Genomic DNA, 27,839 nt, shown 5'->3' on the forward strand with positions numbered 1-27,839 from the left:
TAAGTGTGTTAGAAGGAAGATATAGGTAGATGGAGGATGCTTCCTGGAAAACAGCTTGAAAGAGAAAGGAAGTTCTTACTTCTGACTTTAAGAGGTTTTTGTGATTCTGAAACATTTTTCATTAACCCTGTAATTCCACCTGAACTGAAGGTGTTTGGGGAAAAAAGAAGTCAAAACATTTTCAGACAGAATATGGTATCTGATGACAGCCAACACAAGCTGCTTGTCTAGGTAGTACAGTGAATACTGATATATTGATACGAATACTGAAACGCTTTCATTGCAAAATAGACGAGAGTCATTTTTCATCTAGAAATGAGTATAGTGCTTCTCTCTATTCTTACTAGTTATTTTCAAGTGCTTTTAATAGCCTACAGATAACAGAATACTTTGTCATTTCATAACATGAATATTATTTTACAATAAAGAGTTATGATTATTGTCCTGAAAAAACACTAGTAATTTTTGCATAAAACTTTTGGGGGGGTTGCAGGATTTCTGCTCTCAAGAATTGTGACAGCTTTTATTTTTATTTTGGTTCGGAACTCGGCAAAATTGAAACATTGAAATTTTAAGTTAAATACACCTTTTGTACCCTTTGGTATGATAACACACCCTTCATTGTTACATTCTAGATGGAAGAGAGCTGAGAATTCAGGCTTTGTCACAGCACATTTTAAGTCTTTTGTGAGCCCTGTATTCTGTAGTGAGATTTTATATACGTTTCCTCACATGAAACTTTTCCTGGTGCGTAGTAACCTAGAAAACAACGTGAGAAGGCAGCATTCACACCTTCGCATAGGGGTGATCTCACCACAGCTCCTTTGCTCTCAGAGTCTCTGACTCTGCTGAGCACACCTGAGACCTGTTTGATTTCTGATTTTGGTAAAAGACTTCCTCCCATGAAAACCGATGTCAGAATTAACTTCAGTGGGACAAGACTCAACTCTCATTATTTTTAAATCATGTCACTAATATACTTACTGGAGTCTTGCCCTGGGTGTAATAAAACCTAGTTTAAATTGCCGAAGGTTTCAGCTGCCGCCTTGGACAGCTGCATTGCTGTAATTTGCCAATAGGATGTATTACATCCTGATTACAGTTTCTGTTGAGCGATAGGCCAAAATTACAAGGCAGAAATGTGGCTAATCATGATAAAGGAGATAAGTCTATTCATCTACTGCCCGCATTTAATATTTGCAGAACAGATGCTGTTTGTGCCCCTTCAGCAGCATTTACACGGAAATGCGCTTTCATTCTGAAGATGTCTTAAGGTTAATGAAAAACCTAATTGGACATTTTGATGGGGGGGGGAGAAAGGTGAAATATCTTGGAAGGTTTCTCATTGTTTCCCAGCCCTGATAAACTTACACAAATCAATCAGTCATTGTAAGATGAGCAAAGTGAGCTAGTCCAGGCCAGAAACAGATGTCTGCGAAAGCTGAAGAGACCATGTTTTTAGCGTATGGATTGCCAGCATAGGTGCAAATCACACTAGGAAAGGCTGTACCACTCCAGCGATTAAGGCCTGAGTGGGCTGTGAAAGGTCTTTTATTGCACTCGTTCCCACCAAGCAACACGCAGTTCATCATGCTGCAGTTAAACCATCTCTTTCAGTGTTTTGCCTCATCGGGCCATAAAGCCAAGCCTTAAATGAGGACTGCATTAACACATTGTCCCCATAATACACAAGAAGGGTCCCAAAAGTGTGACATTTGGAGGAGGAGGAGGTCTCACTTCATAGCTCATATTCCACTTCCACAAGCCCATAGTTCCCGTCTGGGGAAATCTGTGAGAGATCCCCCAGTTCCCTGCTTTCAGCCCCCACCCAAGCACCACCACGGCTGTAAGAGATGCAGTGCCAGGAGTAAGCGGAAGCGCGTCTGCCGGGGACGAGGCAAGAAAATGAGCTGCTGTTGTCACGCCTGGAACAGAGCTTATAGCTCGTGTATTGACGGCATTTAAACAATGGCCCTTTTTGTGCTGTGTCGTGGAGCACTGAACTGAGCTAGACTCCTACTGTAATGGACAAAATATCTTGCATCTCCCCTTCACCCCTCTCTGCACCTACTCTGGTGCCTTGCTGCTAAATAACTGCAACAATTCAAGCTGGAGAGATTAGATCACCCCAGGGGTCCGTACAGCAGAGCCTACTTAACACCAGCCAGTAATCTGGCATTATGCACTCTTTGGGACAGCAGTCTATAAAAACACACGCAGAGCACGCCGGCAGTTTCCATGGGCTGGTCCGTGCGGCCAGGGTTGCCTGGTTCAGCTATTTTCTGTTCTGCAAAGGCCCACCTCCTCCTTGGAGTGAGAATTTGCCGTTCACGTGTTGCAGCCTGCTATGACTCAGAGCAGCCTTGCCTATCTCCCATGCTCAAACCACGACTTCGCCTCTGGGTACCGAGCCTTTTTTTTCCCTGATGGCTACCGTGGCCTCCTAAATATCTCTTGGGGCGTCACGCACTCACCCCATCCCTTACCACCATCTGACTGCACTGCATAAAAGCCCCCCAACCTGGGCTGCTAAAATGAAGTCATCTGCTGTGTCTGACTCTCTGTATTAATCAAGAAGATTTTGGAGAGTATTTCGCTCAGCTCTGTTGCTCCCTCCCTGCTAAAAGCGGATGCTGCCTCTTATCTGCTCTACTCATAATGTGGAGGAATAGAAAATCCTCCAGTGATGCCAAATATAAAGCAGCCGTTGAACCGTTGCAGTCTGTTCCTTGCCAGACACAGCCCCCAGCGTGTTGTCACTGCCGCTCATGCTCTCCCTCGCTTTGTCGGAGGCAGAGCAGAGCCTCCCCGGCTCCAAGCCGCGACATACGGCAAAGCCCCCACTGAGCTGCAGCGCGAGGGACACCGCAGGCTCCTGTAACGCAGCCCACAAGCCTTTGTGCAGCAGCAGGTCTTTAAAACCTGATGAAAGGGCTGATAAGGAAAAAATGAGCTTTGAATACGAAGTGGACACAAAACAGGGCACATGACTTTATAAAAAAATACAGTAAAAATGAAAAAGAAAATCCGTATCTCATATGGTCATTAGCATAAATCCCAGGATGGCGCATTATCAGCATTGCTCTGATAAGGTGAGGAATGCATATATTAAGAGGCTGACTCCCCAGGCTGGGCTGTGGGGCCCTCTAACACATGGGCTGCTCTTTCTGCTTCAATTCCATGGTAGAAGGCCCTTTCCTAAACAAGCGTATTGTGCTCCAGGAACAACAGTACAGTCTGGTTTATATTAATCTTTCTGAAACACTCTGAGACCTCCTGATGAGAAGTATTACAGAAAAAAACAGGTATTCTTGATTCCTTCTTTGTCTCCACCACTCCGAGTGCAAAACACAGTCCATAATAGAGTCCCTAATATATCTGATCTGAGCATCAGCCACTTGCAGACATTCAGCTACACTAATGTGCTGCGAAGGATGATGCTGAGGAGGCCTGGAGTTTTAAAATAGAGACAATTTCCAATTTATGTTATTATTGTGATATGCCAAGCGTGAGATCCCAAATGCACCACAAATAATTGGTCTGATGCTTTTACTCTTCATGTCCCAGTCTTTCTTCTGCTCAATTTTTGTCAATTGTTTCTTGCATTCTTAATTATTAGCAAGGAAGGATAATGCATGCAAACACTGTGGGGCAAATACTTTTCCAACCAGGCAACAGGAGACCCCAGAGATAAGTTTTAGCCTGCAGAGCAGATGATGAGTTATACCAGGCGTGTATAGCCCCTGTGACTAGCTGAGCTGCTCCTATTACAAACATAAGGGTTTGACATAATACCAATAAAGTCACTCTCTTGAGGAAAACAAAGACCATTCAGTAATGCTGAAGTATAATCAACATTTTAAAAACAAAGCCATTTAATGTCTAATTCAGATTACTCTTACAGGAGTGATGAGTAGAGAGGGAGGGAAGCATTCTTGAAACACATTTTGCCCCAAACACTCTGAGGCAGCCACCTGGGATGTACATTCATCAGCTTGGGCTGGGGCTGGGGTCGGGGCTGGGTGTGTTTCCGAGACATTCTTTGTGACAAAGATAATCTTATATTTGACTGAGGGTTCAACAAGCATGGACTTGATTAACTTGGCTGTTGCAGTATTGTTAGAGGAACAGGACTGTACAAACAAGAACTCCCCGGTTTTTCAGAACTGACCCAACTGCGCTCCAGTGAGGCCAGAGACAGACCAGCAGCAAAGCTTTTGTGCATTTCATCCTGGTTTTTCCCCACAAAGTTCTTCAGAGCAGTAGCAAGATGGTATCTCTAGGTAGCCTGCCTGAGAAGATGAAATTGAGGCTGGAAACAAAACAAAACCCCACTAATTCTCTGTTATGAGTATCATTCCTTAGGCTAGTTTTTTTCCATAAGGATTTATCCTGATGTCTTACCACAAATGAGTAATTCCTTCTCTTCCTCATTTTTCTCATGTGTATCTAATGTTGCTTATGCAACTGCTGTACTAGTGACTGCAAGCTTGATATTCCTGTGGTCAAAATGGGACCTCATGTGCCAGTACACCATAGAGACGATTCAAAGAGGGAATATGGGATCCTGTATGTTCTGCGAATTGGACCGACTAAGGGCAAATGGGATGGTTATCTTGTATGAGTACTTTGGAGTCCCACTTCAAACCAATGCAGAAGTCAGGAGAAAACCCAAGGGAGGGACAAGCCCTGTGTCTCCCCTCCCAGCCCATCCAGCCGCCACTGGTGAGTCAGCCCCGAATGCAGGGCCCCGAGATGGCCCCAACGGCGGCTGTCAAAGAGGGCACAGAACAGACATGCCTGGAGAAGTTACCTGGAGGAGACAAATATTTAGAAAAGATTTATAAAGTCTTTAGAAAAATACACTGTGGGAAGCATATGCTGACTGAGGATAGCAAAGCAACCGCAGAGGCCAGGGTAATGCCTTCGCTTCCTCCATCCCTGGAGCCAGCTCGCCAAAGGCAGCACAAGTTCTCCGCTTTGTCTTGCTGAGATGCCTTTGAGCGGCTGAGAAAGCTGTTTTGCCTCTGTGCTGGGCTCCTTCTTGAGCAGTGCATCAAACCCCACGCCACAGCTGGTGCTGACGAATTTCTTGCGATACTGCTGGCAGGCTTCAAGACCAGTCAAAGAAAAGTTTATCGTGGTCACTGAACCAGTAAGGCAAAGCCTCGGAGCATCACAAGCTCTCTTTCCCATTAGTTATGCCTGTCCCTACTGTCACTCCTGTAAAAAAATAGCAATTTCCCTTCTTTCAGGGCAAGTTTTAGTAAGTTCAGTCCAGAATTGTAACACCCCATGTAACCCCGTGCAGGAAGCTGCAAAACTTCACTCTGAAAAGTGTCGTTCTTGCTCCCAAATCTGTTCCTGACCTCTCTACATTTATTTTACGTGGGTGTGAAATTCTCTTTGACCTAATTACAATTCCCACTTGGTATTTTGGCGCTGGAAATTTAGATGTAGAGCTGCTGAACAAAAAGTGTGTCAGACGCACTGTGGTCACCTCTGCCTTTCAGAGCGGAGATGAGCAGACAAGGGCTGCAGGCACCGAGATCATTTTACATTTAAGCCAGTGTTTAATTCTCCTAATAGCCCCAAGATTGCAAAAGCTCAAAGCCTTACACCCAGGATTAAGAGACCTCCTAAATATAGGCTTGTTGTTGCAGGGAAGGTAAAAGAACAACAGAGTCGCTGAGAACTGTTCTTGAAAAACATTTATTTCTGTAATGGGTTCATAGCGCTGACTCCCAAGCCCCAGTACAACACAGTTCCCCCCTACACATAATTCCGGGGACAATTACCTTTGATGAAAAAAAAAAGCCATACAAAGAAGCCCCCCAAACAAACAGTTTGGTACCAAACAAACTGCCCAGGTTATCTCTGGGCTTCTGCTGTTGACTGTTTCATCCCGACTGGGACAGAGCTGCCCTGCTCCATCCCTCGGTCACAGCTGCAGGATGGTTCACTGCCCGAAGGCCCCAAATAACTGAAGATGTTGCATTTAACTGCAAAAAAAACCCAGGGGGGACATGGGCAGAGAAGGCTGCTAGGATTCAGCGGCTGCTATTTTTGCAGACATCATTTAAAAAGGAAATCTATGCATTTCAGTTTCACCTCCTGAGCCCCAGCATTAGGAAAGTCAAATACAAACCCAGAGACCAATGTACACAAAATCATGAACAAGTGTCCAGACATTTTTAAGCCCCTCAGTTTACTGTGCCATGATACCTCCAAGAAACAACAAAACCCCCACATTCAGATCATGTTGGATCTTATTTTTAAGAGGAAGGGATAGAGATGCAGCACTAGCATAGCAACTGTCAAGCAATGTTTAAGGCAAATTTATTCCCATTTATTAAGAGTGAAAGAATTTTTTTGTTTGTTCACTTTGTTGTTTAAGCTGTTAGACAACATCTCAGGTGGACATTTAAGCTTAGACAATTTAATCAAAGTTTGAGTGAAGTCAAGTCAAGTTGATCTGAGCCTAGAACAGCAAAAAATATTATTCCCAAGGACATCAGTCAGAACAAATTTTTAAAAAGTTAAAATAATCGATGTTCAGAATTCCCACAAAACTTTCTCCCTTCAGAGACCAGGTTGAGCCCAACTAAAACACACAGACATGCAGGCATACAAAGAAGGACACAATGGCAAGCCTCTACAAACACAATGCTGAATAGGACCAAAGCAGAGCCAAACCTAAATTCCACAGATACGAGAACATGGACAGAGTTATGAGTAAAAAAATGGGGAAAAAAGAAAAACAGAACCCCAGAGAGGGATGTTTCATGAGATGGAATGGAAAATAAAAGTCTGCTGTACGCAAAGAAAGGGAGTTCTTAGGTGCACACACAGAAAGCTGGGGATTTCAGTTGCCTCATCTCTCAGTTGTGTCTGTTAGTTTGTTGTGCCTTTCCCCTCCCTTTGAGATCCAGGTGATGGTGCCAGGAGGTTCATGCGTTTACTCAGTCTGTGCATCATAATTAGCCCCCCCTGCTTTCTTCAGCTCATTCTTGATGTAATCCTCATCCAGCTCTTTGTGGTCACTGATCACAAATTCTTTGGCAAAGTTCTGCAAGAGATAAAGAAAAAGCCTGTTAAAAAAGGGGATACTTGTCTAAGTACCTGAATAAAGATGGGTTATCCAGCTTCCATGGCTGTATGAGCTGCATACCCTTATCTACTGTGGTAGGGATGATAAACAGAAAGCTGTGAATGAGACAGAAGACTAGTGATGGCAAAACCCAAGACTTGACCTGGAAAAATTTTATGTGTCTACTTCTACAGTCATCAGCTGCAAGACCCAGTCCTGCCCTATGCAACGACTCTTCCTAGCGATAAATGCACAGGCTAGGTTAGGTCAAGTTTCCTAAGTAGTATGCAAACTAAAAAGCTCAAAACTGTTGACCACCTAACTGCCACTGACCTTCAGTGTAATCTTGGGCAAGTCACTAATTGTATCTGTGCCCTTTTTAGGACCCCTTCTCCTAAAAAAAGGAGAACAGTGCTACACCACAGTACACTACAGTATCATACCCCACCAGCTGATAGGAGGATGCTTTGATTAAAGATTGAGCAATATGCAGATGGTACCAGGAGCAAATAAGTCTACTTCAGTAGATTTACTGACTCCTCCTCTCAACTATCTAATACACATCATGGCCAAAACCAAGATACTGTACCAGGCAGGCTGCTGGTGGTATTAATAGGCTCCACTATGCTCTGTGGTCTAATGATCCAAAGTGACCTTTAAGGACACGCTTTATTAATACATTTGCATACTGCAGGGCAGCTAGCTAGCTGTTTGAATGATCTTTGCAACTTATGGGAGCTGGGCAAGCCCTAGGCAGCATCCTGTGACGTGAGGTTGGGGACAGAGAAAACCTTTCTCAGAACAGATCGCTGTGAATGGGATCCCATGGTGCCTTTAGGGCACTGGTCACGGCAGTGTCACTACAGTCAGGGAGTTGTTCCTTTGTGGGGGCTGTCCCTCCTGCCTCATAGCAAGGGTGGCATGCATGTGTGTGCACAGACATTTCAGCAAACATGCACGTTTGCTTCTTGCTTTAGCATTTTCCTTCCCTTCCTAACCATAACTGAAAACACTGCATGTGTCTTTCCCTTCCCTCCAGCCCACAGAGGCTTTAGACAGCATGAAAAACACAAGCATCCATTGCACTCTGCAGGGCCAGGGACAAACTGACCACAAAAAAAATGAATTAAAATCCCAACAGCCCTGTTGCAATGTCTCAGGAAAGCGGCAATGCCTGGCTCCTTGGGCAGCGAGCGCCCTGAAAGGTGATGGAGGCTGCCTGGGAGAGTGAGGCAATGCTTTGAGAGAGAAGTCGTCATCTTGTCCGGGTCTCCCTGGCGCTGGAACAGCCCCGGCACAACTGTGCAGGGGGGGTTTCTAATTGGTTTCAGACTCTAAGCCATGGGAGAGCTCTTTATTTGGCAGCATCTCAAGGGTCTCAGTTTGGGATCAGAGTCGGGTAAAGGAGGGGGTGGAGAAGGATTCAGCTGGAAAGAGCCTCAGCACCTCTTTCATGCGGTGGAAGAAATGGAAGGAAGAGCAAAACAGTTCCCTCCCCCACGCCAGTCTCCCAGGCTGCGGCTGATCCTGTTTCCCGCTGTAGGAAATCCTCACTACCGAAGAGTTGCTTGGGGCGGGGGGGGGGGAGCTTATAGCAGCTACGAGAAGCCTTCTCTGCTCTGCTTTACTTTATCAGCAGCTAGGCAAAGTCCTAAGAAATAACAACTGCTTCACAGCACCATTTTGCTCCACGCTTCAATGGTTGGCTTTTCTGGTGCGAGGACAGACATTACAGGCACTCATCCACGTCTTAGCAGAGTTCAGGGAAAATGGGAAAGAAATTGTTTATTTAGAGAAAAAAATCCTTTTTTTGAGATGGGAAATGAAGAGGCAAACTGCCCAAAACATCAGATTTGGTCACGCTCGCAAGTGTCCTACTTCCAGATCACCTGTGTGAGACCTCTGCAAAGCTCAGCTCTTGGTAAGACCAAACAAATGATTTTCAACTATTTGATGCTCACTGAGGTGTGCTACCTACATGATTTTTGAGCTGAGCCTTTTCAATTTCTTTTCTATGTGCTAACAAACAGATTTAACAAATTTTCCTCAACTCAGGAAGTAGATTATCCAGGATGACCCGACTTCAGTGCTAGTCTTTGCTCTGACTTTAGTGAAAACTGAGGCAGGCCCATAAAATAATTTTTGAGAGGGATTCCATGAAAAGTGTGTGTGTTTTATAAATGCGGGGAGGGTTTCTTTCAATGCCCACTCTGCAGAATCCAGCTGATTCTGAAATTAAAACTGCCAGTGCACTCATGCATGAACAGAGGGGAACTAAATTACATGTATCACAAAGTAATTACAATTACTCAAATGTCTTCTCAACTAGACAGTTACCCAGACGATTCCTGGGTGATGATCTGTGGGCACCAGCCACTATTTCACGTCAATGCCACCAAGACACCTTGCATGGTTTGAACAATCTCCCCCAGCAGTGGCCAGATGGGTTATGTTCCCAGCCATTCTTAAATATCCTCTTAGCTGACTGGGCCACCTCTTGTGCCAGATTTGTACCCTCAGAGTGCAATCTGGGTCACTGCTCTTAATAACTCTTTGCTTTATTCCTTTCTGCTGGCAGGTGCTGTAGGGGCTTCTTTGGTTCTTCGTAGTGGCTCTTACCCACCACGACGTCTCATCAAGCCTGGCCCCAAGGAGGGAAGGTGCTTCTGGTGAGTTTGCTGCCTGGAACTCCTGATTTCAATATCCTGCTTGAGCTTTCTTCAGCCATAGCCTCCCTCATCACTTTGAATTCACCGTTTGAGCTCTCTGGGGTTGAGCTTTTGCTCAGGGTGTAAACCATAAGGTGAAGGGAGGCATATAAGTATTTTAGAGACAGTTGAAACTGCCTCCTGTGTCATCAGGGCAGGAAGACAGAAGGGACTCCGGCTTTCAGAGCAGGAGACTGGGCACCCATGATCAACAGCAGCACTTTTCAGCCAAGGGCCATCTTATCCAGAGTTCACTCTTTTTTCCTCCCCACTGAAACTGCCAGAATGTAAAACTACCTCCAACTGATTTAATTGGGTCTGATGTTGGCTAGACCAGGCAATGGTCCTTATTTGGCATGACTGTCATCTGCAATTACAAATAACCGATCACAGCAAACGGGCTCCTGCAAAGCACCAGGAAAAATCCTAGCTTCAAGAGGCTAACAGCAATGCCAACAGGCATCTGACTTCAGCCAGATTTCTGCTCTGCCACCAGATTTTCTTTCTGCCTTTAAGAGACTGGGGTGGGGAAAGTCCCTGCTTTCTCTTCTCTCACACATACCGATATCTAGTGCCTTTCAAGAGAATTGCAGAAGTTACAGCCACTTAAGGCGCAGTCCGTCACTCCAATGCTTGGGTGCTCGCTTTGCTGACGTGCATCTTCATTTTACGTCCTCCACTTCCTTTTCTCTTCTCCTCCCCCTATCCCCAAGCTTTTTACAACCGCAGCAAGCCCTGCGAGTGAATTCTAGCCTTTGTATTCACCCTAGTCACCAGCAGCCTACTGATAACAAAAACAATGATGCCATTTATCTTTATCACTCTCACGACACAACAGTGACCACAGTCTCTTTGCCTCTCAAATCATTGAACAGCAAGGTAAAAAGAAAGGTTTACTCATGGTTCTTCAATACACTTATCTAGCACGTGCTTCACTTTGTGCCTGAGTAGCAGAGGGTCACAATCGTGCAGTCCAATCCCCTGTGTCGACCTTCATGCGACACTACAGACAGGGCTCCAACCATGCAGGTCAGGTTGCAAAAAGTGAGCCTGCATCTCTCCCTGGGAAGCATGACATTTGTATAGCAAGCACAGTCCAGCCTTTCTCTTCCAGACAACTTTATGGGGAAAAAAAAAAAAGGTGGAGTAGATTTTCTTCTTATTCCAGGCCCTGAATGTTTAGCATATGGGGCCATAAAATTTCCCTAAGCTGGCCAAGGGAAAAGCTGTCTGGTGCAGATACTGTACCAAAAAGGTCTGCAGAGGCCCTTAGAAAACCCAGCATGGGAAGGCCTGAAGCCAGAAGGAAAATCCTTGTATCGTCTACAGACACTTGGGTTCTTAGCAGCTAGGGATGGTGCCAGGTAGTTGAGCAGCTTTTTGCTGTTTTTATTTACACTGGGGCTTGCAGCAGCCTCCACTGATGTTCAGAATCCTCAGTTCTACTGTGCTTAATGTGACCACTCCCATCCACTGGTCATCTTATTTTCAGGGCAGGCGCAGTACAGAGGAGATGATATCTCCCATGTTTCTTCTCCAGCACGGTATGAGTCCTAGACTTGGGGCCATGGGGAAGAAAAGACAAGTCCTACGGCTGCAGCAGAGGTATATTCTAACAGGGCTTCTCTGAGTACAAGGAGAGCTATAAAGTGAGAAGTGCCTATAGCAATACGGTACCACTGCCCTCCACTCTACTCTGGCTGCACTAAACCCGGTTCTGCAATCAGCTGTCAGAATCCAAGCTATCAGCAAAAACCCGCTCTTCAAATTTACTCCTTGCCAATTTTCACATGGACCAGTTCCAGCCCCTGGGAGAAGCCAGCCCAAACCTCTGGCAAACACAACCCTCAGCAATGGGAACGACATTTCAGCTGATCTGCAAATTCTTCCTATCTGTGCTGCATCCCACTGGAAAAGTCACAGGGCTATGTGTCAGATGTGGGGTGGTGAGAAGCTGCTTATTCTGGCCTGAAGAAGTTACTTATAAAGTTACCACCTTCTCTAGACTAGGACTAGGAGTTCTTGTAAATCCGTATCCATTTGGTATGGTCATTACAGTAAACCAGAATAGGAAAAACAGTCAAAAAGAACAATTCTGTTTGCCTTCCCAGCAGGATCTCACTCGCCCCCCTGAGAAAGACTGTCTCAAAGCTACCGTGACACAGCCATTACCATATGAGTTTGATTTTCTGACTGCCTCTAACAAAGCTATTAAACCATCTTCTGTTTAGGTCACTGTGCTAACACGAGAAACTTAATACACATACATGGAGTTACATGTCTTGTATCTGTCCCGAGACCAGGGACAGTAGCCCCGTAAGTGGGTCATCCTTCATGAGGTACCAGAATCAGTTCAGTGAGGAACCCAGAGGAAAAGAGAAAGGTGAACAAAAAAAGATCTGGCCATGAGCTCCAAAGCGGGAACTGACTAAACTTGTTGACATCACTAATGCCAGGCAAATTCCTCACCAAAAATAATAATGAATAAAATGCCACGAATATTTGCTCACAGAAACAGAGCTGTTTTACCCTGAATACGATTTAGGCAGATAATAGAGCACATGACTTTGTGGGGGCAGGAGTGCTGAAGAAAACAGAGAAGAGTTAAAATTCATGGAAAATAAGACAAACTGGCAAAGGCTGGGCAGTCCCTTTGCTGAGACAGCCCGGCAGGGGAATTCAGTCCCGTCAGGAAAAAGACCTCCACGCTGCTGAATGAGGGGTTAAAATCTCCCGGCAGGAAATGCAGTTATGAAGGAAAACAAGTTCACAGAGAGGAAGCAACACTCAGAGGGAAACCAAGTCCTGTTTCCAGTACTTTGGCATTTACAGCAAAACCGGACCACTTTAGCACCGGTTGCCACTCCCAGCCCCACAACCGACCGTTGTGCCTGGGCTTGTCTTTACTCGAAGAAAAGCACCATAATATCATCCCTCTGCCTCTCCTCAAAGTGAACGGGGCCATTCACTGGAAGGCCTGATGCTCCTGTACTTAAGACCCACAGCTGCCAGGTTTCACCTTGCAGGAATTTTTATGGCTGAACTGAACCTCATGCTGGCAGCCGTTCCTAGCCATGACAAGCAGCTTACAATAGCCTTGATTTCTGGGCTTAAGCTGACCGACCTGTGTCTCCTGGGCCTCTGGAATAAAGGAGGTCCAAACAACAGCCCTCAGAGCACAGAGAGTCTCCTGGATGGGTTTGTACTAAGGCTGAATGAGCCACAGCTTGTGCATATGAAGGAGGTAAAAAGCAGAACCATCCTTACTGCCAGGGACATAAAACATGAGTTTAAGACCAGCTTTGGATGTTCTCCTTTTTAGCCAAGTAGAAAATATGCCCAAAGCCTTTCCGTTCAGCTGGTATCTACTGGCAGCTGGGTACAACCTTGGCATCGCAACGAGTGGCGCGCGGTGATCAGACTGCAGCTGTGCAGGGGACACGAACGCCGCGGGGTCTGCTGCGTGTGTGGCTCACTGTGAGCATCTGCCAGCTCACCCACGTGCACAAGGTAAGACACACTACTGCTGATGACAAAATAGACGCAGCTTTGTCGTTTAAGTCATCCTGGCCTACTGTTTCATAAAGTTCCCCAGCTGTTAAGTTTAGATCATTCTAGATCTCAGTTTAGACTGTACCCCAGAAATGAACTCCCAAACATCTTCAGCAACAGTCTGCAAAGCACGGGACGTTGTGTGCTACTACCCCCCACCCCTAGGTCTGTCCTTGGCCTAGACAGAAGCTCAGTGGAGAAAAGATGGGATGCTGCATCACCTTAGTGCATGTCTCCATTCACACAGGGAAGTCTACACACATTAGTACTTAGCTATACCCTTAAGAAGGTATAAATAAACACTTGCTCCCCATCCTGGCCTTACTTCCAACCTGCTCTCAGCTGAACTACTTGGACCAGGTCACAGGCTTGATCCAAGGTTTCCAGCTGAGGTAAAAAGGAAAGGATGGCAAATAAATGGCTGTGGGAAAAAAAGGTACTGAATGTTCCTTAAATGCAAAATGCATTTTTCGGCAATCCAAAATAAATATAATAAATGCAAAACCCATTTTCCAACAACATTAAAGAGGTAATAAGGATAGCCCCAAATAAACAAGAAGACCTGATTCTCAGCTAATACAGATCAAGACAACTATGGCTATTTGCACCAGATGAGATCCATCCCTGTAATTTTACAGTTATTACAGCTAAAAATCAATCGTCCTTTCTTCCTGAGAGATTTTCTGGCAATCTCCTCCGCTGACTATCAGCATTGCTTCCCAATAGATAGCACCTCCCTATAGATTTCACAGCACCTGCTCCCTGTTCCAAGGGAGGAATACAAAAGCAAGAGCGACCCAGTTCCTCTCCTTGCTTTATAATATTTCATCCTTTTGTTCACAAGCCCATAATCTACTCTTCAACAGTTAATATCCCTTACGTTTTCCTTATGGCAGGTGCTTCTAGGAGACCGTTAATAATCACCATGTGTGAACACTCTATTCTACAGATGCAACATGGTGGGTTTTGCTTGCTAGGCGGTATTCAAGCTGACGGCCTTTCAGCTTGAGTGTCTCCGCGGAAGAACAATGTTTATTGGCGTTTGTTCAGCTTTGAGCAGAGCTCAACCGTAGCTCATCAATGCATTGACAACATAGCAGAGAATATAAAGCAGGCCTCCCCTCACACTGGAGCTTTGGTCTTAAATAAAGAGCCACAGTTAGCTTTTGCAAATATTACAAGACAGTGAGAGCGTTTCAAGTTTTACTGAGGGCTTCTCAGACCGAAGAGCTGTTGTTCTGGAATCCCAACCAATCACTTCTATAGATCACAAAATCAAAGCTGTTATTTGCTGTACAAAAAACCTCCTTGTGCCACACTTCCTTGGCAGGAGAGCCATGGCGCACAGGGTAAGTGCACCTATGGGCCACACACGCAACTAAAACTGCAGAGAGCCAAACTGCATGAATAGCCTAGATTCTCTCCAAGCTTTGTAAAGAAAAAAATTCCCACTTTAGGGTACTACTTATTCCAAGTGATGAACCAACACTGAGTCAGATATGTAGTTTATCATTACAGCAAACAAGCAACTGTCTTTTTCTATGTATAACTCACATCTCAAATAATCTCTGTAAAAATCAGAAGCAGTGGGGTGACTGGGAATGTATTTGACGGTCAAGAGAGCTCGTAAGAGTGAAATAGCTCTGGGATAAATTCTTTCTACTAAATTTCAGTTGGACTTTCTTGTCCTCTTTTGTTTTGACAGATTATCTGCAAGGTTACATGCATAAAAGGAAAACAGTTCTGCTTTTATCCCACTCCACTCAGAGGGATTCAGTTGCACATGTATAACTATTCAAAGTAGTTGTCGAGATAATTTCTTATGCAAAGGAGATCACCATTGACATTACATTCAGAAATGCTTTGGAGTGGGTTACAGACATGGTTGCTCGATAAAAGTGTGTTGAGCGCAAGTTGTATCGTTTTCCTATTTTAGTATTCCATTTTAGGAATATGAAAGTTTTTAAGTAACAGCCAAGAATGGTTAATGTTCTACCAGGTTATTAACTCATACAGACTACTAATCAAAGATGAAACAAGTGAAATTGCAAATTATATGTCACAGACCTGAGGGACAGATCTTAGAACAGCGTTCAGGAATGCTATTCAACTGAACAGGAATAAATTGTCTAAACATATTTTTTAAAAAATCTTGGGCTTAGTGACTCTTATATGAATCATTCATTAGTACTGTATAATTTCATCTTCAGCTACAATTACACAGTTTCAGCTGCTTCACATGAAGAGAGATTTGCTTCCCTATCTCTCAGGTGTCATTATGGATGCTTCTCTTCAGAACGGACCCCTCTGCGTAGTTGTCATTTTGAAAGATTTAGCACCAATGCTTATCTTCTGGAAGGATATGAATATATTATATTCTTCATGCTTCTTATCTAAATATAATCTTCTGTATCACACAAACTACCAATGAATTGAGGAGGACTTCATTCTCATCCTTCATATTGTCCTATTGGGAGATTTCCTTCCACAGGCAAGAACACAATTACTGAGGGAGATTATTTCAATGGTCAGCCTGTTCTCCAAGCGCATAAGAAAGACTATTTCTCAGGCACTGGAGAGCTGGCCCTAGATTTAGTTGAAAGAGCTAATCCTGCTTTAAATAATTCTTCAGAGGAAGCATGCTAAACGTTAGCATCTTCTCTGTTAAAGTCAGCTTTTCGACAGCAGTTCTTTGCAGGCTTCCACAATTCACTTCTCTCGCGGCTGTTGCTTGTTTTCACTCGCTTGGACTGAGCTCGGAGCCCAACAGACTGAGCCCGGCTCAGAGTGCCCTGGGAGGCCTTGACAGAGTCAGTTGATAAGCTCCGCTGGGGCAGGCAAATTCAAGTGAAGCCCTTCCAAGGTGTGTACTAAACACATTTCTCTTTTTCCCTGATACGCCCAAAGCCAAACAGAAGACTATTCAAATCTAGTTAGCTATTAAGAGCTGTTAGTTAATTGGTACTGATAGCGACTTCAGACTTTAGTTGATTAGGTCCACAAATTCATTGTGCTGAGACAAAAGGCCTCAAGAGAAAAGTTTAAACAAGGGCGTGGGTTTTTCTGGTTAATTTTACCTGCTTAACTTAATACTGCCTGTTCTCTACCATTCAGTATTATGTTATTTCCATATCAAGGGAGGAGATGGGAAACATCTTAATGGTGACAAGGAGGGGAGTGCATATATTCCCTCTTCACGAAATAGTTAAGACAGCCTTAAGCTCAAAGGTGCTTCTTTATGCCTGAGTGCTCAAAGGGCAGATGTTAAGTCCTCCTAGTAGGAAGACAGGCAATAGGAAACCATCTTCTTTTTAAAGGATTAACTACCAAGTTGAAGGATGATCCAATCCTTCCCCCTCTCTTACCTCCTGCTGGTGTTTGTAGAGCTAAAAGTGATGAGAACTGGTGGTTAGAAGTAGAAGGAAGAGATTACCTGTACTACTTCTTTGACCAGAGTCTTGTCGGTCCCAGTTTTGGCTCTCTGCAGGCCACTGACATCCTCTCCAATCCAAGTGATGAGGGCAAACTTGACTCGCTTGCTCATGGCATCGCCAGTGGTGAATCGGACAAAGCCAAACAATCGAACATCATCTGGAGAGACAAACCAACGGTAAAGTGATTGAAAACAGAAACATCCCTGCCTTGCCATTTTGTGGGGTGAGACTATTGCTCTCAACTTAAATACCAAGTCAAGGCACCGATCCTGTGTTACAATAGCATCGTTCTGGATTATCAGGCCAATAGAGGGGCTCTGCTCGTATGCCTAAGGTGTACTTTGCCAGCATTAGGTCTGCCTCTTCCTGGGGTGCTCTGAGTTACTGGGAAGAATCTGGCTGTGCCCCACGCCACGGTAGTGTGCTGCTACTGAGTTTGGAAATGGCTAAAATACAGTCAACAGGCAGCTCAAGAGCACAGAGCTAACCCCAGTCACATTCAGCCAAATCATTCATCTGCAGGTCACTGGTCAAGAAGGGAAGAAAGTGATCTCCCATTGTCTCTTTCTTACAGGATAGCAGGATTAGGGTCACATCTTATAACATATACCCAGAAACTGGCCACTGTGCAAATCTGATCCTTTCCTCTCCTTCCCTTCAGCAACATTTCTGGCTCACTTGTGGTATGAGTTTACAAGAAGGAGGGGAGAAGAAGCAGCAAACGAAAACTCTGCAATTACTTCCCCAGATGTGCTTTTCTACTCCTTCCAAAGGCCTTGGATTTTAAAACTGTTCTGATCTTTGTTTCACAGCTGGTTTCTGCTATATCATGCCAGACTAGAGTTATTTAGTCTGGCCATATGTGTAAAAACCTTGTAAACTCCTTGTCTCAAAGAGTTCATTCCTTCATTGCAGGGTGACTCATCAACCAAGGCAGCTGCACTCCTTCATGATCACAGGCACTTAGAAAGCTTGTGATACCATCCACTCATACCCCCAGCCTTGGTGGCATGCACGATACTGGAGCCTTCAACCAGAATTGTGCAGAAAAGCAGAGTAGATGGACAGTTGTGCAATCGTGGAAAATACCTTATCATAGCTACTTCATCTGTTATAGGCCACTCAAGACCTTTTAAATTAAATGAGATGACTCAAAATAGAAGAACAAACTTGCTGTTTGAAAAGAATCATGTTAATCCTGGTTACACTTGTTGTGACCAGTTCAACATGTTTTATAGTTATTTGCTGTCTTGACTACTGCCAGGTGAAAACGCAGGCTCCAGGTGTAGTAATGTTTGCCAACATCCCCATCCTTGGATCCGTTACAGCATGCTCCATGAATGGTCAGGACAGCTCCAGGAGCTCTAGGGTAGGGGAGAAGCAGCTCTAAGTTGCTAATCCCCAGAAAATAAGCTGCTAAAAATCAATGCAAAAAAAGTGGGATGTTCTCTGAAAGCTGACAGATCTCAGAGCTTCTTTTAACACTTTGTTTTGCCAAAGTGTGAGCAAAGACAACTTCCCCTTGATCAAAGTAAGACTTTTTAAGTCTGAAAAAACCCCACCTATGCTCTCCCTATTTTGTTCTCGATGTACTTTTTTACCGCTGACAGAGGACTACTGGGGACAACTGGAGAATGGATGTAGGGGGGGGTGTGAGCCAGTACAGTGTTTAAAACAAACTCCTCTGAAGATTTCAAAATCGAAACAAAGAGAAAGAGAGATCTTATTCAAAAGAAAAATCCAGATGGATCTTTGGAAGGAGAGTAAGAGTCATGTGTATCGACAGTGCAGGCAAACAAAACTTCTCTCTCAGATACCGTATTCCTGGCAAGTACAAGAAACGCACAGAGAGACTCCTGTTTCTGACAGTAAATCCTCTTCCTAAGATTGATTAGAACCATAAATGAACCGACAGCCAGGAAATACCCAAGGTGAAGAGAGACAGTAAATCCCCTAACGTTACTATTAACGGTTCTATGAAAAAACCTTGCTTTCCCAGATCTGACAGTAAAGGAGGCCACGCTCTGCTAAGAATTGTACTGTGGTTCCTATGGGAACACAGCGCTGAAGGCACTTTAATGTCATCAAGTCCTGGCCCCTACTATACTGTAACCGTGTCACAGCCCTTCCCATGGACCCACCTTGAGTATGTAGGTTTTTCATCCCTGCCCCTTCTACCAAAGGCTGTTACAGACCTCAAAGACTGCTTTGGAATATGCCCCTTTATAATAAAGATAATGCAAAAATATAATGAATGTGAAGAATTCCAAGTTTTTCTGCAATGCTTTTTCATAGCAACGTAGAAAGGAGGTTGAAGGAATTTATCTGTCAGCATGAACTTTAATTTGACATGAACCCACAGATCACTGCCAACAGCAGGATTTGCTTCTCAGCAGAAGAGTTGGAGTGCTTTCTCGTCCTGTCCGAAAGCAGCCTGGTCGGTGGCACTGAAGAGAGCCAAACCCAGCCGTTCCACGTGGGCTTTTATCCGTTAGCTCACCTACTCCTCGGTAACTATGAGCAACTCTTACTTCATCATACTAAGTCCCAGTAAGTTTAATGAGCAATTGAGGTTAGATGTGGGGCTCTGAGTCACTATCTTGGGCAGAATTTACCTGGGGCAGGTTTACCTGTGGGGGCTTGAAAGGTTACACCCGAGCTGCGTGCTTTCCCCCCCTGCCTCCCCAGGGAGGTTGTATCCCCACGGTAGGCAGAACAGGCTCTTCAGCTGCCTGGTTTCAGTCCAGTGTATTTAATACAAACTACCAATACGTGATGCTTTAACTTGATGTGCCAGTCTGTGAATTGCAGAAGCTGAGGAGCATTTCAGCAGCTGCAGATACAGCCAAGAGGGAATGCGAATTGGAGCCCTTAGCAATTAACATGTCTCTTTTCCTAAAAGGGCAACAGGGACAGACGTGGAGATTTTTCGCACTAGTTCAGCCTGGGTATGTGCCCCTCCAACTGCAGGTCAAAATCCCTGAGCAGAAGTGGTTGAGTTTCACAATTAGTCTGAAGCATGTTCAGAGCGATAAAGGGATCAAAACATGAGTTCTTTTATACTGCCAGATTTCCTTTTTCACAGTTAATCGGTTCTACCCTACCAGATCACCTCACTGCGCTGGAAGTCACCAATGCTGTCAGTGCCAACTCCCCTAGAAATCTCAAGGCATTAATATCCCCTCCCCCCTTCACGCAAAACCATTTAGAGTGGTTTTAGGAATTGCTGGGTGTGGGGGGGAGTCTAACAAATCATAGAGAGACAGTAGATTTCCTCTGAAAGAGGAAATCCTGCCTAGCTCTATGCAACCACCTTCCTAGTCACTAAGCCATGAATTTCAGGGCAGAGAGAAGCAAATAATAGATCTGGGTAGAACGGAAATAGCAGCTTTATTTGAGAAGATCTCACAAGTTACAAACAGCAGAAATTAACAACATTAATTCCTACTAATATCACTACTCCTTTAACTACGGTTGTACAGCAAGACAATAGGGCTATACAAACAATGAAAAGTACAATGAATGCCTTAATGAGCATCACTTAGTATTTTTCTCCAAACCCCTTACTTATCAGTAGGCAGGATTTTCCAAATATACTGATTAAGCTGCCCTTGGTTGTCAACAAAGCTCGATGCCAAGCTGCAGAGATCTCCTTGATGGTATTCTCCTCTTTTACATCCACTCAAACCCTTTGGTTCAGCTGTACTGAAAAATTCCCCATTAGATTAAAATGCACTGACTCATCAGGAAAAGATAATAGCTGCAGGAAAGAAATACACTGTCAAGAGCTTCATGGGTCTTAGTCTTACGGCTCTGCGTGGCCAAGCCAGAGACATGCCAAGATAAGGCCACCGCTCCCAGCGTCACCTGCCCGCTACAGCAAGGCCGCGTACAGCAAGGCAGCTGACGGAATGATCTGCTTTTGTGTTCTGTCCAGCAATGAAATACTGATAGTGCATGGCAGGTTTCATGAAGGATTTATTTTGTTTGTTTCAACTGGATTCATTTTAGATTAATTTGTCAATTTTCCACCTCTTCAGTCACCCCTGTAGTCACACGCTAGAAGTGCAGACAGAAAGCCCTCCCTGCCTCTTACTACACTGTTTTTTCCCTCTTTACCCCTGTACTGAAGCCCATATAGCTCCGATGCAATGCTGCCATGCACCATGCAGACATGTTCGTTAAGTCATCGAAGACAAATACCAAATGTTTGACCTTGGGACCATAACCACAGGACATGCTGTAGCTGGGGCACCAAACCTTCTCCATGTAACCTGGGGTGGCTGACATGAGCGCAGGGTACTCGGGACACAAGGGCCAGGGGAGGATGACCCCACACTGACTTGTCTGGCTCCCTCCGGTCCAGCGAAGCCACCAGCAGCCTTTCATCAGAAGGAGTTGCTGCTACCCCAGTGACAGTGGTCTCCTTGTCCTGGGTATATACTGGAGGGCAGAGTGGGAGGAAACAGGGGATCCACCTAATCTTTGTTCCCCTTCCCTGAAGGAAGGAACGGTTGCGTTAGTCGGCCAGAAGTAAAGGCCAGGCAGGCCCCAAAACAAAGGGCGTGCAAAAGGTGTAACACTGCTCTTTACCTGCTCTTATGCCTAGCACAGGGTGGTAAAATGCAGACCCACAGCCATGCCACTTTAATTAATCATCACAAAACTAAACCGAATGCAAAGAGTTACTATTTCAGTGCCGAACTCGGCTTGATGAGTTACTCCCACAAAAATGAAAGAGAATATTCCCTAAAACAACCTCCTGTCCATTGCAAGGGACAGTCTAAGCCACAGCTCCAGCTGGCAGCCAGGAGATCGCTGTCAAACACACGCCGTTTCAGCGGACCCTCCCAAGCGCAGGACTCACAGCGAGCCGGGAGGGCACAGGGGCAGGGAAACACTGCAAAGGCTGTGAAATTCCCATAAGCCACCAATGGCCCCAGGTCTTCCTTTAAATAGATATTAAGGGAAAGCAGGCAAGACAAACATTGAAGAGGAAAAACAAAAGCAGTAGGAGCCTGATTTACAAAGCCCATTTTAGCAACTTAAGATGTAGCCAAATACAGATAAGCACCTATCTCATTATACGTCCTCGTGCATTTTTACAAATCTTTCCTACAACCTAAGGTGCCAATGTAATCTTGGTGATCTCTCAACTCTTAGCTCCTACATTTTCTATACAGGCTAGGCTTTATAGGACAATTGTCATAAGCCCAAAAGAGCTTTTGTCTCAGGAGCCGATTCTACTTCTATTTTCTTCCCAATATTTTATCTCAACCAGAAATTATTTTATAGGGTATTTATTTCAGACCAAAGATTTTCAGTTCTTCCTCAGGCTGAATGCACAGTGTGGTTTTGGTTTGATCTTTTCAGACACATGAATAACTATCCCATTTCATGCTGTCATTGCAATTATTTATCTGGACTGGGGCTTTCCAAATAAAAGGCTCATTATTTCTTTTGTCAGAGATGCACTGAAAAACAACTGTTCACATGTGGCATGGGGGGGAAACAGAGCCTTCCGAGCTCTCCGTTACTTAATGGCAGAATGCACACTTTAAAAAAATTAAAGACAGAGACAATGCAATGCTCTGCTGCTTCGTAACACAGAAACTGAGGCAAGCTGTCCGGTGCAGTCAGGGATTACTGACACACACAAAAGTTTAAGCGGATGTTTTTGACCGGACTTTTAGTTCAGTATCTCAGCTGTATGTCATTCTACTCTTCTCAGCAACAGCATCACCAGCCTAGTTATGAGACTTTGAAATTAAAAACAGCAACAAAAAAACCTGAGAGCCTTCACATCCTTCCGTACAATAACCTTCAACTCTTATCTGTGTTTCTGGCTTCAAATCCAACTGCTCAGCTGTTTTTTTCACAGTGTACTGATGGCACGTACTACTAAACACCAAATTAATGCTGCGTCTGGATCCATGCCATCTGCAGAGGCAAGAGCTGTAACTGTGAAGTAAAATGGATCAAAAGCCTTGAATTAAGTCCTTGTTTAATGCAGAGGTAATCTGTGCTGTTAAGCCCAACCAAAACAGTCCTTAGCCAGAAGACACAGGGGATGTCTACGCTGCATGTTTAATGACCCTGACACAATTAATGTCTTCAACTTTGGTCTCCAGACTCTCTGGGTCAGACAAAGGCCAATACAGTCACGTACACTGGTCACTATGCAGGACTGCAAGAGGAAGTGCCACCAGCAGCCACCTCCTCATCATATAAGGACTTTATTGTGCCAGTGGTTTGAACCAACCTCCTTGACTTTACTTTGGGATAGGCTGGAGGAGAGGTGTTCACACATCTGGGGATGGTCTTTGGAGGGCAAAGACTACTGCCTGAGATGGAAGCAGCATCGACTACCTGCCAGCCAAAGTGTTTGAGTCATCTCGTGGCCGAACACAGACCTTGACAGCAACAGCATGACAGCAACTGATATACCAAAGTCCAGGGTTCAAGCTGTGTTTGCAGCATAATCCTGGGACCCTGAACAAAAGGGCACTGAAGAAGTGTATCTTACCATGTTTTCTTCCTTTAAGAGTGGCAATTGCTATCCCCAAACAGTGGGATGGGAAAAGGATGATAGTTGGATCATGCCGTTCCTTAAACTTTTCTGCTACTACTCAAAGCTTAGGAAAGAGCTTAGGGAGAAAAAGCCTCCACCCCAGGATATGTAACCTCTAGGTCTGACGTGCAATGCGCATCTGAGAGTAGAGCAGTGAAAGCAATGAAACCCGCCCAAGGTAGACCGGGTGCAGCAGCAGCTCCTGGCTCAGGGCGCAAGCACTGCCCCAGGAGCTCAGCATCTCGGTCTCTTGCGTGTTCCTTCAACGGCAGCCCACAGAGCGTTGCTGGAGGTTTGCAGAGAGCTGCCTTCTAACATGGCCTTTCTGAACTGCTACTTCCATTAAAAGAAGCTATTTAAGTTCCTTGCTTTTCCCTTTGTCCTCAACCGCTCTCGTTCCCCGAGGAGGTTTGCAGAATCAGTAATGAGTTGGGCCATGGTCTGCATGAAAAGGGTTAGGTATGGGGGGAAGAAAAAGCAAAAATAGAACCTTGCTACCAACAGCCTCCTCCAGCCCTTCCTAACCTCTGTCGTTGCACGAGGCAGGATATCCACCAGAGGCAAATGTCTTCCAAACTGGTACAAAAGACCTTCTTGGTCTCAGAACCACATGAATTAGCACACGCTGATACCGCCTGCTCTGTAATTTAATGCCCTGGAGGGAAGCAGTATGTACCGCATGCCGAAGGTGCTTTTAATAAGAATGGTTGTTAAAGAAAGCAGGGGACACAGATGTTTGCCACTCCGAACAGCACGAAAATAGATGGTGCAGCAAGTAGAACAGAGCAAGCTCTGACGGAGGGGCTTGGTAACACTTTGCACACTGAGATTTTCAATTCCAGCTCCCGCTCTCACCTTCAACCACCAAATTATGCTCAGCTTCTACCAGAGGCAGCTGCAGTACTTTGTGGCTTTCAGGGCAGTGTTTTTTACAAAACAGGAATTCAAAACAAGGAAGGAAGTTTATTCTGACACCAGGTTTTTTTCATCTTTTAATCACATTTTCCGAAGCTGTTTGCAGTGATAGTAGCTTTTCTCCCCTCCAGCAAAATGTAGAAGGAGATGGGGTGTGGACCAGGAGGGAAGAGACGTAGCAATAGGAAGGAATAATATTTAGCAGCTCTTCCTACCCTTTTCTACTGACTTTGTTTCAGTAGAAATATTCCAACCGGCTCTACTTCATAGTAACATTTGACACCTTTCTTCCAGACGGGAAAGAAAGCTCTAACTTCACTGCTGGCAGGAGCCTTGTTTTCTGACTACATCTAATGGGCCAGGCGAAGGGCTGCTGCACAGATGGAGGCACCGAAACTTGCAACTCTTGCTTCCCCAACTGCTGCACCGTAATTCGTGGGTGGAGGAAGATCCTTTCTCGCACTTGGCCAAGAACCCAGTACCTGAATTTGCCTAGTTCTTCAAACCCCCAGCAACTGTGCTCCAGGGGTAGGTTTGAGGATAGCCTCTTGCCCCTGGTCTGCCAAGGAGGGAGACAAGGAAGAGGGAGAGGAAGCAATGGAGCAGCTATAAGGGATTTAGCTCCACATTAAAGGCTAACAATAGGCCATAGTCTACCCCACAGATGCTCTTTATTTAACTCTTCCCTTACCGTGCTTATGCCTAAAATATGCAAAATTTCCTTTTTGCTGTAAAACTGCTTCAGTATTGGGGCCAACTTGGCACTTTGCTGGTATAAAAGAAGGTTTCCTTAAACTCTGTCTGTTTTAATACCCTGTTTATAAATCAGGGTTTGGCACATGCCAACGATGGCAAGAAAACAAAACTGGCCATATTCCAAAGTGCAGTATGTGCCTCCATTAGTTGCTGTATGCATCCTACCCAGCCCAACCGATGCCTGCTCTCTGCCAAAGCCCCTCTGCCTGCTTAGCCGCTGGATAAAAGTATTCCCTTTGTTACAGAAGGGAAGCTAGGAACTGTTCCGAGAGGGTACCGCTCCAGACAAAACATTAAAAATCAGTTCAGCCAAAGTAAGAGATGGACTCCATCAAAACAAGGAGAGAAAATAAATGAGGAAGGTTCCTCTGCAAGCCTCAGATGACTGGAGATGCTGGAGGTGCTCAGTTATCTTGGCCACAAGAGGAGACAGAGAACATGGCACTCGGATACTGAAACTGTTCACCTCCCAAGAAACCTACTAACCCTTTAGATAACATTGGCATGAACTTCAGAAGTGCTGAGCCCTGGGTTTCCCCATATGCCAGGAAATGACCTTTTTCCTTATGTTGCCTATTAAGAAGAGTTGGGTGGGAAGACGTTCCTGTGGTACAGAGTATCGGCTCTTCTGACATCAACTACAAAGGAGCCTTTTTGGTTTTGAGAATTTTCCCTGCACAGGTCTCAAGAACAGCTGGAAACAAGTAGCTGTGTTACTCCTAGTAAGACCCCACTGCAAATGCCGTAGCAGAGCAGTCTAAACCGTCTTGATTTAGTGGCTGCTTTCCAAATGTATTCTAAAATGTATTTTTCTCCTATGATATTTATTGACTGATCAGATCAGCCCTGCCCTCATTTAAGTTACTGGAAGTTCTCCCCTCCAACTCAGTAAACCACAGCCAAGCCCTAGGACTTGACAGACCAATGTGGACAGCAGTGGTGTTTCGATAGCTGTGGGACTCTGACTACAGTCCCTCCGGGACTCGCCCCACCTTGAGACGGCAGAGACTGCTGAACACACAATTCCTTCGCAGTACAGATACATAATTCTAAAAATGCAGGTTAACCACAATTGTAGAGTAACTAGATGAGCGAGGAACACTTTGTTATAGCTCAGTATTAGTTACAAATGCTTCGTATCTCATGTGACTTGGTGACATTGTTAAATAGAAGCCGAGATAGGAGGAAAAGCTATACAATTCCCCCCTAGAAGTTATTTTGAGAAAAAATCAAAGCCCGCTTTTGTAAAACACATCAAAACTTAAGATCAGATGAAGTTAAATATTCCTCAATTTATTTTCCTTTTCCCCACGCTTTGTTTCTCCTGTTAATGTTCTACAACTGACAGTTAAACAATCAACTGCCATGTTTAAACCTAGAGCCGCAACTGTTGCGGTTGTGCAACGCCACATATACGATTGTTTTCAGTGCTGTATTGTTCGAGCCGATCTTCGGCGTAACCACTCTCTTCTCGGGTTTCATGTTCTTAAAAAATCCGAGCAAGCCTTCTAACTGCAGTTACTTTAGCGCTATGAACACAATTTACAGAAGAATTTTATTGCAAAATGGTCTGTATGACTGCATCTTTTTAGCCACGAAAATTGAGTCTTTTTTGCTCTTCAGCAATGCTTTGAAACTATGCTGCTAAACAAGGAGACCGTTGCTAATCAAGCGTTTTATCTTGTTTATTACGAAGAAGCAATGAAAAATTGTGTAAAGGGGGGAAAAAGCCCAAAGCACCTTAAGTCTAAGGCTGAGACAAAGGACGGGCTGGACTATGGACTTCAGGGAGTTGCACTCTGTGGCGGCCGGAGACCCGATCATGCAGGACGGGGCAGGCACGGGGAAGCGGCAGCACTAATTCCAGTTTACCCAAGTTTTCTCCCATCCTTTCCCCCCTCGCACCGGGCAGCAAGAAACACGGTAGGTGCCAAAGCAATCAAGACGGAGCTTACCTGTGCACTTCCTTTTAAAGGTTTCATAGTCTACCCCTTGGTCTCCAGGGACGATTGTAGAGCCATTGTATTTAAAAGTCACCCTTTGGGAAGGGGAAAAGAGAAGGGGAATAAAACATTTAAAAGTCACCCTTTGAGATGGGGGAAAGGGAAGGCGAACAATGTGTTTAGCAGTCAGCCTTTGGGAAAGGAAAAGAGGAGATGGGGAAGAATACACTGTAAAAACCCATCTTTGGAGGGGGGGGAGAGGAGAAGGGGAATGAGGTCTATAAAAGTCACCCCTTCGGGAGGAGGGAGAGGAGAAGGGGAATCACAGAGCACCGCTGCCCGTCCGGGAGACGCCGGGGGCCACCTACCAGTTCACCTCGGTGGCGTCGTCCCTGACGAGGTTGTACGCCTCCCTGCACGCCTCCTTGTCGATTTTGGTGGCCATGGGGGCGGCCGCGGCGGGGAGGGGAGGGGGGGAAAGCGCGGAGCGGCGCGGAGCTGGGGAGGGGGGGGGGTCCGCCGCCGCTGTGCCGCTGCTGCTGCCGCACCGCACCGCGCAGCGCCGCGCAGTGCCGAGCCCGCTGCCGCCCGCGGCCCGCGGCCCGCCTCCGCCCCGCCGCCGCTGCCAATGGCTCCGCGGCGTGCGCTGCGCCTGCCCCCGCCCGCCCCCCGGCCCCGGCGCGGGGGTTTCGGGGTGATGCAATAGCCCGGGGACGGGGGACGGGGGGGGGGGGGCACCTGTCTGGAGGATGCAAAGCCGGGGCGCTGCCCGGGCAGGGGGGCGAGGGGCTCGTCCCGGCGCGGAGGGCCCGCCGCAGTGATGCGCTGTCGGGCCGCGGGGATTTTTCCAGCCCCGCGATGTTCTTCCAG

General features: G+C 45.5%; 1 protein-coding gene across 1 annotated transcript; it reads right to left on the reverse strand.

Moving 5' to 3' along the window:
• Positions 1-5,702: 5,702 nt before the first annotated feature.
• Positions 5,703-27,456, reverse strand: COTL1 (coactosin like F-actin binding protein 1). Its single transcript, XM_059824968.1, has 4 exons — positions 27,338-27,456; positions 26,982-27,064; positions 16,784-16,941; positions 5,703-7,069 (listed from the first exon to the last, which is right to left on the reverse strand). Exons 1-4 carry the CDS (start codon positions 27,412-27,414, stop codon positions 6,959-6,961), a joined length of 429 nt encoding a protein of 142 aa, XP_059680951.1. The 5' UTR covers positions 27,415-27,456; the 3' UTR covers positions 5,703-6,958.
• Between the last annotated feature and the right edge of the window lie 383 nt (positions 27,457-27,839).

Source organism: Gavia stellata, chromosome 15 (genome assembly GCF_030936135.1).
Source record: "Gavia stellata isolate bGavSte3 chromosome 15, bGavSte3.hap2, whole genome shotgun sequence".
Classification (NCBI taxonomy): domain Eukaryota; kingdom Metazoa; phylum Chordata; class Aves; order Gaviiformes; family Gaviidae; genus Gavia; species Gavia stellata.